General features: G+C 40.4%; 1 protein-coding gene across 1 annotated transcript in view; it reads left to right on the top strand.

The window, feature by feature from the left end:
- Positions 1-10925: 10925 nt before the first annotated feature.
- The window catches only part of MYO5C (myosin VC), a 105928-nt gene continuing 101723 nt past the window's right edge, over positions 10926-15130 (top strand). Inside the window, exon 1 of the mRNA XM_068536206.1 lies at positions 10926-10985. Coding sequence (XP_068392307.1) covers positions 10959-10985 — 27 coding nt within the window. The 5' untranslated portion in view covers positions 10926-10958. The remainder of the gene's footprint in view (positions 10986-15130) is intronic.

Here is a 15130-nt window from a genome sequence, read left to right as displayed (position 1 = left end):
ATATATATGCTGTCTACAAGAGACCCACTTCAGACCTAGGGACACATACAGACTGAAAGTGAGGGGATTGAAAAAGATATTCCATGCAAATGGAAATCAAAAGAAAGCTGGAGTAGCAATTCTCATATCAGACAAAATAGACTTTAAAACAAAGACTATTACAAGAGACAAAGAAGGACACTACATAATGATCAAGGGATCAATCCAAGAAGAAGATGTAACAATTGTAAATATTTATGCACCCAACATAGGAGCGCCTCAATACATAAGGCAAATACTAACAGCCATAATAGGGGAAATCAACAGTAACACAATCATAGTAGGGGACTTTAACACCCCACTTTCACCAATGGACGGATCATCCAAAATGAAAATAAATAAGGAAACACAAGCTTTAAATGATACATTAAACAAGATGGACTTAATTGATATTTATAGGACATTCCATCCAAAAACAACAGAATACACTTTCTTCTCAAGTGCTCATGGAACATTCTCCAGGATAGATCATATCTTGGGTCACAAATCAAGCCTTGCTAAATTTAAGAAAATTGAAATCGTATCAAGTATCTTTTCCGACCACAACGCTATGAGACTAGATATCAATTACAGGAAAAGATCTGTAAAAAATACAAACACATGGAGGCTAAACAATACACTACTTAATAACCAAGAGATCACTGAAGAAATCAAAGAAGAAATCAAAAAATACCTAGAAACAAATGACAATGAAAGCACGATGACCCAAAACCTATGGGATGCAGCAAAAGCAGTTCTAAGAGGGTAGTTTATAGCAATACAATCCTACCTTAAGAAACAAGACACATCTCAAATAAACAACCTAACCTTATACCTAAAGCAATTAGAGAAAGAAGAACAATAAAACCCCAAAGTTAGCAGAAGGAAAGAAGTCATAAAGATCAGATCAGAAATAAATGAAAAAGAAATGAAGGAAACGATAGCAAAGATCAATAAAACTAAAAGCTGGTTCTTTGAGAACACAAACAGAATTGATAAACCATTAACCAGACTCATCAAGAAAAAAAGAGAGAAGACTCAAATCAATAGAATTAGAAACGAAAAAGGAGAAGTAACAACTAACACTGCAGAAACACAAAGGATCATGAGAGATTACTACAAGCAACTGTATGCCAATAAAATGGACAACCTGGAAGAAATGGACAAATTCTTAGAAATGCACAACCTTCCAAGACTGAACCAGGAAGAAATAGAAAATATGAACAGACCAATCACAAGCACTGAAATTGAAACTGAGATTAAAAATCTTCCAACAAACAAAAGCCCAGGACCAGACGGCTTCACAGGCGAATTTTACCAAACATTTAGAGAAGAGCTAACATCTATCCTTCTCAAACTCTTCCAAAATATAGCAGAGGGAGGAACACTCCCAAACTCATTCTATGAGGCCACCATCACCCTGATACCAAAACCAGACAAAGATATCACAAAGAAAGAAAACTACAGGCCAATATGACTGATGAACATAGATGCAAAAATCCTCAACAAAATACTAGCAAACAGAATCCAACAGCACATTAAAAGGATCATACACCATGATCAAGTGGGGTTTATCCCAGGAATGCAAGGATTCTTCAATATATGCAAATCAATCAGTGTGATACACCATATTAACAAATTGAAGGAGAAAAACCATATGATCATCTCGATAGATGCAGAGAAAGCTTTTGACAAAATTCAACACCCATTTATGATAAAAACCCTCCAGAAAGTAGGCATAGAGGGAACTTACCTCAACATAATAAAGGCCATATATGAGAAACCCACAGCCAACATCATCCTCAATGGTGAAAAACTGAAACCATTTACACTAAGATCAGGAACAAGACAAGGTTGCCCACTCTCACCATTATTATTCAACATAGTTTTGGAAGTTTTAGCCACAGCAATCAGAGAAGAAAAAGAAATAAAAGGGATCCAAATCGGAAAAGAAGATGTAAAGCTGTCACTGTTTGCAGATGACATGATACTATGCATAGAGAAACCTAAAGATGCTACCAGAAAACTACTAGAGCTAACAATGAATTTGGTAAAGTAGCAGGATATAAAATTAATGCACAGAAATCTCTGGCATTCCTATACACTAATGATGAAAAATCTGAAAGTGAAATTAGGAAAACACTCCCATTTACCATTGCAACAAAAAGAATAAAATATCTAGGAATAACCCTACCTAAGGAGACAAAAGACCTGTACTCAGAAAATTATAAGACACTGATGAAAGAAATTAAAGATGATACAGACTGATGGAGGGATATACCATATTCTTGGATTGGAAGAATCAACATTGTGAAAATGACTCTACTACCGAAAGCAACCTACAGATTCAATGCAATCCCTATCAAACTACCACTGGCATTTTTCACAGAACTGGAACAAAAAATTTCACAATTGATATGGAAAACACAAAAGACCCTGAATAGCCAAAGCAATCTTGAGAAAGAAAAACAGAGCTGGAGGAATCAGGCTCCCTGACTTCAGACTATACTACAAAATAGACAAAATAGACTCAGATGGAAAAATAAAAAATTCAAAGGAAAAAGGGACATTTCATAATGGTAAAAGTCAACTCATCACAAAGATATAACAGTTATAAATGTACCACGGGTAAATTAAGAGAAGCAGGCATTTTGTGGTGGGAAGAGAAAAAAAGGCACATAAGAAGCAGAAATGAAGGACAGTGGCTGAGCCCAGTCATGCCACATGCAGATCTAGGGAGTCACTGCTCAGTGCATGGGGAGCCTGGCCCAGATCTTGGTGAGTTATCTTTCACCAGATCCAGATCTTAGTGCATGCTATTTTTCTGTTCCCATTCCACTATGATTCCCTTGCAGTGTCTGTCCACTCCCCAACTTGCCCAGAGTTTCCCAAAGAAGGGCAGTCAGAGATTGATATCCATTCTCCCTTCTTTCAGTCAAAACCTACATTTCCCAGGCTCCTTTGCTACTAGGTGTGGTCATGTGACCAAGTGGCCTGAGAAGGAGCAGACCTTCCCAGGCCCCTTTCACTTAAATGCAACATGTGGGGAGCAGTCTTGGATCATTTGTTTGAAGGATCGTGGAAGCACAAAACAGAAGTTTCTTTGTCCCTGGCACTGAGATTACCACCCCAACTCAGACTCCTGTGTCCACCTTCTATATGAGAAAGGAATAAGCCTTGCCTGAGCCCTTGTTTTAAAAAAACAAAAAACTGTAGACACCTAACAGAACCCTGAGATACATGAAATAAATGTGACAAAATTGAAAGGAGAAATTGACAACTCAGCAATAATAGTTGGAGCCATCAATATCCTATTCTCAAAAATTAGCAGAACTAGACAGGAAATCGGCAAGAATATAGAAGACTTGAAAATAATATCAAGCACTTTGACCTAACTGACATTTATAGAACACTTTACCCATATTCTTTTCAAGCACACACAGATCATTCTTCAGGATAAATTATATGCAAGACAATGAAACAAATCTTAGTACATTTAACAATATTGAAATCACATAAAGTATGTTCTCTGACTACAATGGAGAATGGAATCAAATTAGAAATCAACAGAATCAAATTAGAAAACAACTGAAGGAAATTTGCAAAATATGCAAGTATTTGGAAATTAAGTAAGACACTTCTAAGTAACAAAGAAGAAATCACAAAGGAAGTTAGAAAATATTCTGAGTTGAAAAAAACAAAAATGCAACAAATCAAAGTTTATGGGATGTAACCAAAGCAGGTTATAGAAGGAAATTGATTGCCTTTATTAGAAAAGAAGACATGTCTCAAATCAATAATTTAAGATTATATCCTAAGAACCTAGGAAAAAGAAGAGAACAAACTAAACCCAATGCAAGCGGAAGGAAATACTAAAGGTTAGAGTGGAGATCAATGAAATGGAAAACAAAAGAGAAAAATTTATGAAATGAATGAAACTGATGAAAAGAGTCATACAATGACAAACTTTTATCCAGATTAACCACACAAAAAGAGAAAAGATAAAAATTACCAAAATCAGGAATGAAAGAGGAAACAACATTTGTGGGCATCATAATTTCTAGGGTGCAAAATTTAGAGAGGCGGGATCAGGCAAATACAAGCTCAGTACCTGAGAATGAGTAACCTCCCCCTAGGCACCTCACTTCAGTCCCGGCCCTGCTACAGAGACCCTAACAAAATGAAAAGAATTATAGTAGAATACCATGAATGACTTCACACCAACAAATTGAACAACTTAAATGAAATGGACAAATTCCTAGAAAGATACAAATTATGAAAACTGACTCAAAAAGGTATAAAACTCTGAATATATGTATAAGTAAAAAAATAAAATGAGTAATTAATAATCTTGTAAAGAAAAGACCAGGCCCAGATGGCTTTATTGGCAACTCTTATCAAATATTTAAAGATGACATAACACCAACCGACTTTGACAGCAAAGGCAAACAAAACACACCACAAGAAAAGAAGACCACAGACCAATACTCCTCATAAAAATAGAGCAAAAAACATTACAAAAACCAAAACATTACAAACCAAATCCAGCAATACATAAACAGGATTACATACCATGATCAAGTGGGATCTATCCCAGGAATGCAAAGTTGATTTCACATTCAAAAATCAATTAATATAATACACCATATTAATAGAATAGAGGACAAACCCCACATGATCATCTCAATAGATGCAGAAAAAGCATTTAACAAAATCCCATTCAATGTTTTTTAAAAAATCTTATAAACTAGGAATAAGAGGAATTCCATGAATTAGAATACTCAGTGCTACTAAGATGGCAGTTCTCTCCAAACTGAACTATAGATTCAACACAGTCCCTAACAAAATCCCAAGCTGAAGTTAAAATTTATATAAAATTTATATGAAAATGCAAAGGACTCAGAATAGTCAAAACAATTTTGAAAAAGGAAAACAAAGTTGGAGGAATTACACCTTCCAATTTCAAAGCTTTGAAGCTACAGTCATCAAGACAGGCATGGATGGTACTGGCATATGTGTTGACATCAAATCTATGGAACAGAAATGAACATCCTGAAATTATGGTCAACTGATTTTTGACAAGGCTGTCAAGGCAATTCAATACAATTCTTTTCAATAAGTGATGCCAGAACAATTCAATATCCAAATGTTGAAAGAGATTAATTTAGACCCTTACCTCAATAGCACACACAAAAATTAACCCAAAATGAATCATAGTCTTAAATGTTAAAGCTGAAAGTATGAAACTTGTAGAAGAAAATTTTTGTGACTTTAAGCTAGGCAAAGATTTCTTAGGTACAACACCCAAAGCATGATCCATAAAAGAAAAAGAATAGATAAATCGGCTTCATCAAAATTTGAAAGTTTGTACTGCAAAAGACACCATGAAGAAAATGGAAAGATAATCTACGCAGTGGGACAAAATATTTGCAAATCATATATCTGATAAAGGATTTGTGACCAAAATATATAAAGAAAGATGGTGGATTCAATGCTTTTATTGACCTTCCTTTCCTCCTGAAATGCCCATAAATGATGATAAACACAATATGAGAAAGAGAATGGAAGAGAAGTGACAACAAATTTTGGAGGATGGAAAACAGACAATTGTTGCTTATTTTCATAAATGACAGGAAGGCTGAACCTAAACTTGCAAAGGTGGGGAGTCCAGAAGTAGTAGCCTAGTTCACAGAGCAGAATTCTGAAAGACTCGGGAATAGAACTCAGAGACAGCAACACTGAAAGTGATGTGGGGCTGAAAATAGAACTTCTGTTTAAATAGCAATCGAAGTGGCCTAAAGGCTCAAACAGATATTTCACAGAAGAGAATACCAATATGGTCAACAAAGTGTCATCGTGGAAATGCAAAGTGAAACCACAGTGAGCTATCTCAACACACTCATCAGAAAGGCAAACATTTAAAAATCTGACAGTGTCAAGGTTGGTGAGGATATTAAGCAACTGAAAATTTCATATATTGTTGATAGAGGTAGAAATTGATACGAGTTTTGAAAACTCTTTCAATATCTACTAAAGTTGAGCATTGCATACCTTATGATCCAGCAATCCCATTCCTTTCATGTACCCAACAGAAATGCATAGATCTGTGCATATAAAAAGTTCATAGACCCATATAAAAAGACCCATATAAAAAAGGTTCATACCAGCATTATTCATAATAGCCACTTTGGGGAGGGGAGTTTTCTTCTCTTAGTTCTTTGGGCTGGCAATTAAAATGAAATAAAGCTGATAAACAGGAAAAAATCAAACTTATTACATGCACATGGGGAAACCACATATGCATGAAGAATTCCAAAGACAGCAAGGCAAGATGAGGTATATATATATTCTGGACTAAGAAGAAGGAGGTGGGGGGATCTGAGACTCCAAAAGGAAGTCAGGTAATTTCAGGAAGATAAAAATGGTTGATGTTTGGTAAATAAATATTTGCTGGCCCATCCAAAGGCAACTGGGCACCGAGAGGACTTTGAGTAAACAGACCTTCCTAGGTTCCTCCCTGCCTACCACACCTAATTCATACTTTACTATAGTTGTCTATGGTGATAGCTCCTTCCTGGGACAGGCCTCTATCTTAAATTCTTTCAGGCAGCAAGGGTGGGAGTTCAAAGGTTCTTCCATAGTCTTTTGGGCCCTGCTTCTTTTCAGCTCAAAATAATCCACATGCCAGAGCAGCACATACTGGGACAGCTTGCCCAGGGCCTCATCAGCACAAACCGAAAGAACCCAAATATTTATCAATAAGAGAATGAATAAATAAATTGTAAAATATTTATACAGTGGAATACTGTACACAACAAAAAATAGCAAACTACAGCTACATGCAACAGCATGGATAAGTGTCATGTAAAAAACCAAATGCAAAAAATTACAAACATGATTCCATTTATAAAAACATCCAAAATAGGTAAAACTAACCCGTGGTGACAGAAGTCATAACATCGGTTATCTTTGAGGGGTAATGGCTAGAAGGGACATTGAAGGTTTGAGGTTGTTGAAAATGTTCTGTCTGGGTTGGGTGGTGGTTACTTGAGTGTGTTGCTGTGTTCCATGTATAAGAATACATTGAGCTATACATTTATTATTTGTGCACTTTTCTGTATATAATTTTATTCTTCAATAAAATTTCTATTTAAAGAAAAAAGTAGGGAATTCCCTGGTGGTCCAGTGGTTAGGACTTGGCGCTTTCACTGCCGTGGCCCAGGTTCAGTCCCTGGTCAGGGAACTAAAATTCCGCAAGCCATGCAGCATGGCCAAAAAAAAAATTTTTTTTTAACTTAAAAATAAAGAAAAAAGTAGCTAGACATTTGGATTCCTTTCTTAACTCTGAGGAACCACGCAGCTGTCCCTACCCACTTTATGCCTTTTCTTTTTTTTATGTTATTTTGAAAAATAAGTGTACAAAATTGAATTTACCATAGTCCTCTTTTTCTGGCACCTATCGTGGTTGGTCTATGTCAAGCCCTTTTTCATATTTTTGGTTTCCCTTTTTTCTTTATACCCAGTCCCACTTCCTTCAACCTCATGAATTTCCACTTTTATATATTTAATGGATGACTTTGCAAGTTATTATCCACACTTTTATTTACACATGCTGATATCCATGGACAACATATAGTATTGCAGTTTTTGTGAGTTTTAAAATATATATGTTTATTGAAGCACTATTTACAATAGACAGGACATGGAAGCAACCTAAATGTCCATAGACAGATGAATGGATAAAGAAGATATGGCACATATATACAATGGAATATTACTCAGCCATAAAAAGAAATGAAATTGAGTTATTTGTAATGAGGTGGACGGACCTAGAGTCTGTCATACAGAGTGAAATAAGTCAGGAAGAGAAAAACAAATACCGTATGCTAATGCATATATATGGAATCTAAAAAAAATGGCACTGATGAACCTAGTGGCAGGGCAGGAATAAAGATGCAGATGGAGAGAATGGACTTGAGGACACGGGGACGGGGGAGGAAGGGAAAGCTGGGGCGAAGTGAGAGTAGCATTGACATATATACACTACCAAATGTAAAATAGATAGCTAGTGGGAAGCAACAGCATAGCACAGGGAGATCAGCTCAGTGATTTGCGACGACTTAGAAGGGTGGGATGAGGGGGTGGGAGGGGGGCTCAAGAGGGAGGGGATATGGGGATATATGTATGCATACGGCTGATTCACTTTGTTGTACAACAGAAACTAGCACAGCATTGTGAAGCAACTATACTCCAGTAAAGATGTATAAAAAATAAAATAAAAAATACATATATATATGACTGTGCTAGACATCTATTCAGCCTTGTTTTTTATATCTCTCTGAGTGGTATAGGTAGATCATGTCCATTCCTACTAGCAGCTGTACAGTTTTACATTGTATGTATACACTATTTTACTTATTCATACCCCTTTTGATGGATATTTAAGTGTTTCCAACTCTTTGACATAACAACTGTGTTGTGATGAACATCTACATAATTATCTCTTTGGGTGACTATGTGAGAATTTTTCTGCCTGAATTTATTTTCAGTAAATATTCTCAAATTGCTCTCTTAAATGGGAGGATCAGTACAGTCAGCCCTCCATATCCACAGGTTCTGCAACCACAGATTCAACCACCTCAGATCCAAAATATACATTTTTTAATTCCAGAAATTTCCAAAAAAGCAAAACTTGAATTTCTGTGCTTCAGCAACTATTTACATAGCATTTCCATTGTATTAGGAATTATAAGTAATCTAGAGATGATTTAAAATATACAGAAGGATGTGTGTAGGTTATATGCAAATACCATGCCATTATATCAATATATTAGGGACTTGAGCATCCAAGGAGTTTGGTAACCTTGGGTGTCCTGGGACCAATCCTCCCCCGAATACCAAGGGATGACTGTATAGTTCCCACCAGCTGTGTGAGCAAAAACGTTCTTGTCTTCTCACATCCTAGGCAGCATATGATGTTGTCCAACCTAAATATTGTTGCCAATATGGATGTGAAGTGATCTCATTGTTTTCATTTGTATTTCTCTACTAATAAAGTTAACATCTCTTTATGTGCTAACCAGCCATTTGAGTATTCCCATGTGAAAATTGCCTACTCATTTCCTTTGCCAATTGTCCAATATTCAAAACTGGACTTCCTATCTTTTCTTGAACCAATTTACAGTAGTTTCTTATATACTCTAGATTAATATTCTAGATATTAATCACTTGTTTTTTAAATTGCAAATATATTTCCTAATCTGTTGGCTTTCTTTGCAAATGGTGTTCTTCACTGAACAGAAATCTTTCATTTTGATGACCTCAAATCCATCATTTCTTTCCTTCTATAGCTGTGCTACGTTGTATCTTAACTCATTCTTAACCCAACATTGAAAAGATATTACCCCTATATTTTTTCTAGTAATTTCCTCATTTTACTTTTAAGTTTTAATCATGAATCCATCTAGAGGTTATTTTTGAATGTACTGTTTGCTATGCACTTGCTTTTATTTTTTTATTTTTTCATATAATGGCCCTTCTATTAAATAATCTTTCCCTTCCTCCTCTGGTTCTCCAGGCCACTATATAATGCAGGGTCCTGTTGGGGGACTCCATTCTGTTCCATTATTCATTTATCCATTCCCATGCTGGTGTCACACTGTTTTAATGACCATGGCTTTGTGATATCCCTTAATACACGGTAGGGCTAATCTCTTTGTTCTTTGTTTTGAGCATTGTCTTAATTATACACGGACTTTTATTATTCCGTAAAAAGTATAAAATCACTTTACAATTCTCCAAAAGTCCTGCTAGAATTTTTTAAAAAATGTATTTAATTTATTTTTTGGCTGTGTTGGGTCTTTGTTGCTGTGTGCAAGCTATCTCTAGTTGCGGCGAGCCAGCGCTAATCTTCGTTGCAGTGTGCGGGCTTCTCATTGCGGTGGCTTCTCTTTGTTGGGGAGCATGGGCTCTAGGCGCACAGGTTTCAGTAGCTGTGGCACGCAGGCTCAGTAGTTGTGGCCCACGGGCTTAGTTGCTCTGCCCCATGTGGGATCTTCCCGGACCAGGGCTTGAACCCATGTCCCCTGCATTGGCAGGCGGATTCCCAACCACTGTGCCACCAGGGAACTCCCCCTGCTAGGATTTTGATTCCAGTTGTATTAGGCTTATATATTAATTTGGGTACAATTGACACCTGTACAATGTTAAATATTCCCATCCATGAGAATAGCACATTTCCCCATTTATTCGGGCCTTCTTTTATACCCTTGAAGAGAAATTCAAACATTTTCTCCACAAAGGCCAAGTGCATTTTTGTTAGTGGACACTTTATAGTTTCGTTTATATTTCAAATATCTTATTTTCTAACCGGTTATTGCTCATACAAAGGAAACTTTCACTTTAAAATCTGATTTTGAATATAGCCACTTGGCTGAACTCTTTAACAAGTACTAGTGGTTGATTCTCTTGGATTTTCTATGCAAATGGTTATATCCTCTGCTCTTTCCAATAAGCACGTTGAGACCTAAGGGAGCTAAAACTTGGGTCGGGAACGCCTCGGAACACACCTGCTTCCTCCCTCGAGAGCCAGCGAATCCCCTGCCCCGCGGGTTCTTGGCTGAGCGCTCGGCTCCCGCCAGGTGGACCCACTTCGCCTCGGGCGCCCGCCCGGAGGAGGGGCGTCGCGCCCGCAGCCCCCGCCCCGCCAATCACAGCGAGGCCTCGCCACGGGCCGGGAAGGACCAATCCGCGACTTCTCTCCTCCGGGGCCGCCAGCCCTCGGCAAAGTTAGTCGGTTTCTGGAAAACTTCTTCCGCAAGATGGCTCAGCGCTGATTTGCGGGGCCCGCAGCGACGGTTACCTGCCCCGGGGCCACAGAGCCGCCGGCCCAGCCCCCGAGCCTTGCACCTCCGCAGCCCTCGAGCTGTCCTCTCGCGCCCATGGCGGTGGCCGAGCTGTACACGCAGGTAGGCAGGGTGGCCCGACCTAAGGGAAGGCGCGCGGGAGGGAAGCGGCCGGGAGCTAGTGCTGACTGTACCTGGCGCCCGGGCCACACCTGTGCACCTGGCGCGCTCGCCGCGGGGAGGGGCCGCGGAGACAGTGGGGGTCCGGGGAGCGTCGTACCCCCCGCCCCGCCGAGAGCTCGGGTCCCTATCCGTGGGGAAGGCGCCCCCCGGGAGCCTGGGTCCTCTCGGGATGGGAAGACCGAATGCTAGGGGCTGCTTCTGCGGCAGGACCCGAGCTTCCCGGTGTCCAGGAGTTGCGGGTCCGTCTCTTCTCCCGCGCCTCTCGGCTCCTCCTCCTGAGCCACAGAGGGAATCAGACTTGCCCACGGAAACTCAGAAACCTCAGACACGGGCGAATAATAGTGTCTGTAATCTTCCCCCTTGAACAACTCGGCACAGAAGCTCGGAGAGCAGTATTTAGGATGCTTTCTAGAATTCCCGAGTCTTCAAAATACCTGTACGTGCACTTAAGTTCATCTGGTGCCTGAAGCTGCGGGTGCCTGGGAGTGTGGGAGAAGTTGAGGGCTCCTGGGAATCCAGGGATCCTGACACTGCAGTCACAGGCTCTTTACTCACATTTATAAGGTGCTTTACAGCTTATAAAAAAAACCTTTCACGTACACCCCGAGTCCGGGAATCGCCCTAGAGCATTCCTCTGAAACCTCCTCTTCCCGCAAACGAGGGCTCCACCCCTTCTCTGGGAAGGCCAGCATTCCCACATGGTGCCCAGAACCTTCTGAGATGAGCTTGGTTAATTATTTGGATAAAAAGTGTGAAAGTGTTGGAAAAAATCCATTCGAATAGCCATAAAGCCAGATACTCCTGTACCCCAGTGGGGGAAATCTATGGTACCCAGTATTCAGAGAGATGAGACTAGAATTCATCCATTTCCCCTGACAAGTGCCCTAGCTTTATAGTAAAGAGACACTTTTGTTGTAGATATAAACGATGGCTGTAAATAATTTGTTTCAATGGTTTAAGCAAGCTTTTTTTCTTCTACTTTGTTTAATTAGTTAACAGTACAAATACAAATTAACCAAACCGTATTTCCCCCTCTATTAACTAGAGTTCTAAATGGCAGTGTTAGAATAGTTTTACCAGTGAGAATGTGAGACATCGTATATCCAGCAATGCTTCTTAGATCTTCAGCTTACTGGAGATAAAAAAAAAATTCTTGAAAAAAACTATTCTTGGAAGATACTTTGGAGGTCGGAGGAAAATGCTGATTAATCCATTCTAAGTAACAATTTTTCCTGAAGCAAAAATACACAGGTGTGAATACCCCTATCATCAAGTGACTCATGCCACAAATATTTATTAAATACCAACTAGGTACCAGGCACAATGTAGGAAAACTAATATGGAAGAGTTTTCTAGAGGTGAGCTTGGATGGAGAAAGACTCTGAGAATCGCAGAGCCAGAAGAAGCCTTGATGACCGTCTCTACCCACTTTGTGTCCAAGTAAGCACCTGTGTCCAGGCACCTCCCTTCCCAGTGGCCAGTCAGCCTCCACTTTGTCAGTTCCAGAGGTGGGAAGCTCCCCCATTTGTGTAGCTGCCTGTTTAGGTTTTAGAGAACTTCTTTGTTAAAGAGTTCTTCCTCAAACTGAGACAAAAATCTTAAGCTCTCTCCCTTGCTTCCCTACCACTCCCTCCCACACTCCCGAGTCTGCAGATCTAGCCAATTAGTCTAAGTCAAAGTTTGTGACGGGGGCACCTTGGCCACAGTGAACCCCCAGGAGTGCTCTTGTTTCCCTGCACAATCTTGGCCGCATAATGTTTTAAAACAACCTGAAACCCATTGCTGCACTCAGAGGCAAGTAGTCACCTTGTAGCAGGGTGATGGGTGGGCTGTCCACTCAGGGATCCTGTGTGTGGCAGCCAGTTCCCGTGTGACATCCAGACCCACCCTATGATCTGCCCGCTGCCCCACTCACCCACTTTACACTGCTGTTACCTGCCTGGCCCCTGACTAATTTCCCTTCCTGCATTGAAGACAGGCATATTATCTCCCATAGAACGTTTGTTTAGCACTTTTTGTATATAAAACATTATGCTTGGGGAAGGTTAGAAAAAGAAAATTTAAATGATTAGTCTTGCCTCAGGGAGTTTTCTGATTAGTGAGAAATGAGAAATGTCAAGTAATTCAATCTGCTGAGGCCTGGAAGGCATGGAGGAGCCTGCTGGGAGATGGGGCTTAGCAGGGGAGAGTCATGGCAGCCAAAGAGTTAGGTCAGGGCTTTATATTCCATTGAAGATTTTGAATGGGGATGACAGGATCCAGGGTGGTGTATGTCAGATATGCCAGCAGTGACCATGAGACTCTGTGCCCATGGGAGAGAGGCTGGAGTCAGGTAGCTGAATTCTCAGGTCATCCTAAGTGCACGGGAAAAAAATTAGGGCTGCAGTGTTAGACATGGAGGATGGAAGGAACGTGCAGAGAGCATGGAGAGGTAGGTGAGAATGGGAGATGGCACTGGGACGTGTGAGGGAGAGGGCTGAGCCAAGGCTGACATGAGGTTAGAGTCTGAAAGATCGAAGCAGGCTGGTGCTGTTGACACAGGGACTTCAGGAGGAGGAGACGTTAGGGAAGTCATGAGGCAAGGTTTGTACCTGCGGGGGTTGATGTGGTGAGGGGGCTTCCAAGGGAGAGTGCCCTGGGTGGTTGGAGGTTGGTATAGAAGATGGGCCAGGAGTTTTCCCCAGAGGTGGTAGTTGAAGCCCAGGCATGAGGGCCTCATCAAGGGAGAGAAGAGGGCCCAGACAGGACCCTGGGGATGCATCTGTTCAGGGAGGAAAGGAGGCAGAGGGGCCGCAGATGGAGCCATCCCAGGGAGGGGGACACGGGAGGCCTGGCACGGGAACCACAGGAAGAGAGGTTCTGAGAAAGTGGACTCTCGGGAGGAAGTGTGTTGAGAGTAGTTGCTGCCAGTTGAAGTGTAAAACGACCCACCCCTTTTCAGAAGCTCTTTGGCAACGTGCCTTAGAAATGTTCAGAGCATTTGCTGTTCAGCAGTTCCACTGTTTGAAATCTCTCTGAGAAAAACCGGTCTGGCCATCCTCTTATTGAGCCCCTCTGGAGGCCCCTGTCACTTTCAGACTCACTGACCAGCCACAAGGCCCCGCCTCTGCATCTTCCCCTGCTGCCTGCCAGCTCCTACCTTGGCTCACCCTCTGCCCAACTTCTTGCCATCCTGCAATGCATTCCTGCAGTGTCACCACTCTGTCTGTTCTGCTCACCGGTGCCTGCACCTTTCGAATTCAATTTGAGCAGTGCCTCTTCTTCTTTCCTATTTTTTTAATCAAAGTATAGTTGATTTACAATATTGTTTTAGTTTCAGGTATACAGCAAAGTTATTCATATTATTTTCCATGATAGGTTAATACAAGATATTGAATACAGTTCCCTGTGTTATACAGTAAATCCTTTTTGCTTGTCTATCTTATGTATAGTAGTTTGTTAATCCCATACTCTTAATTTATCTCTCCCTCCCCCGCTCCTTTTCCCCTTTGTAACCATAAGTTTGTTTACTATGTGAGTCTATTTCTGTTTTGTATATAGATTCATTTGTATTATTTTTTATATTCTACATATAAATGATATATAATATTTGTCTTTCTCTGACTTACTATGATATTCTCTAGGTCCATCCATGTTGCTGCAAATGGCAATATTTCATTCTTCTTTTACTGCTGAGTAATATATATATATCTATATATACACAGTCCATTTTGTGTGTGATATATATATATCTATATATATAGGCATGTGGGCTTCAGTAGTTGTGGCGCACGGCCTTAGTTGCTCTGCGGCATGTGGGATCTTCCTGGACCAGGGCTCGAACCCATGTCCCCTGCATTGGCAGGTGGGTTCTTAACCACTGCGCCACCAGGGAAGTCCCAGTTGTAGACTTTTAGATGATGGCCATTCTGGTCAGTATGAGGTGATACCTCATTATGGTTTTGATTTGCATTTCTCTAGTAATTAATTAATAATTATTAATTAATTGCTAGTAATTAGCAACGTCGAGCATCTTTTCGTGTGCCCATTGGCCATCGGTGTGTCTTCTTTGGAGAAATGTCTATTGAGGTCTTCTGCCCATTTTT

The sequence above is a fragment of the Eschrichtius robustus genome, chromosome 1 (genome assembly GCF_028021215.1).
Source record: "Eschrichtius robustus isolate mEscRob2 chromosome 1, mEscRob2.pri, whole genome shotgun sequence".
Taxonomy (NCBI): domain Eukaryota; kingdom Metazoa; phylum Chordata; class Mammalia; order Artiodactyla; family Eschrichtiidae; genus Eschrichtius; species Eschrichtius robustus.
This window is presented reverse-complemented; position numbering and strand designations above follow the sequence as displayed.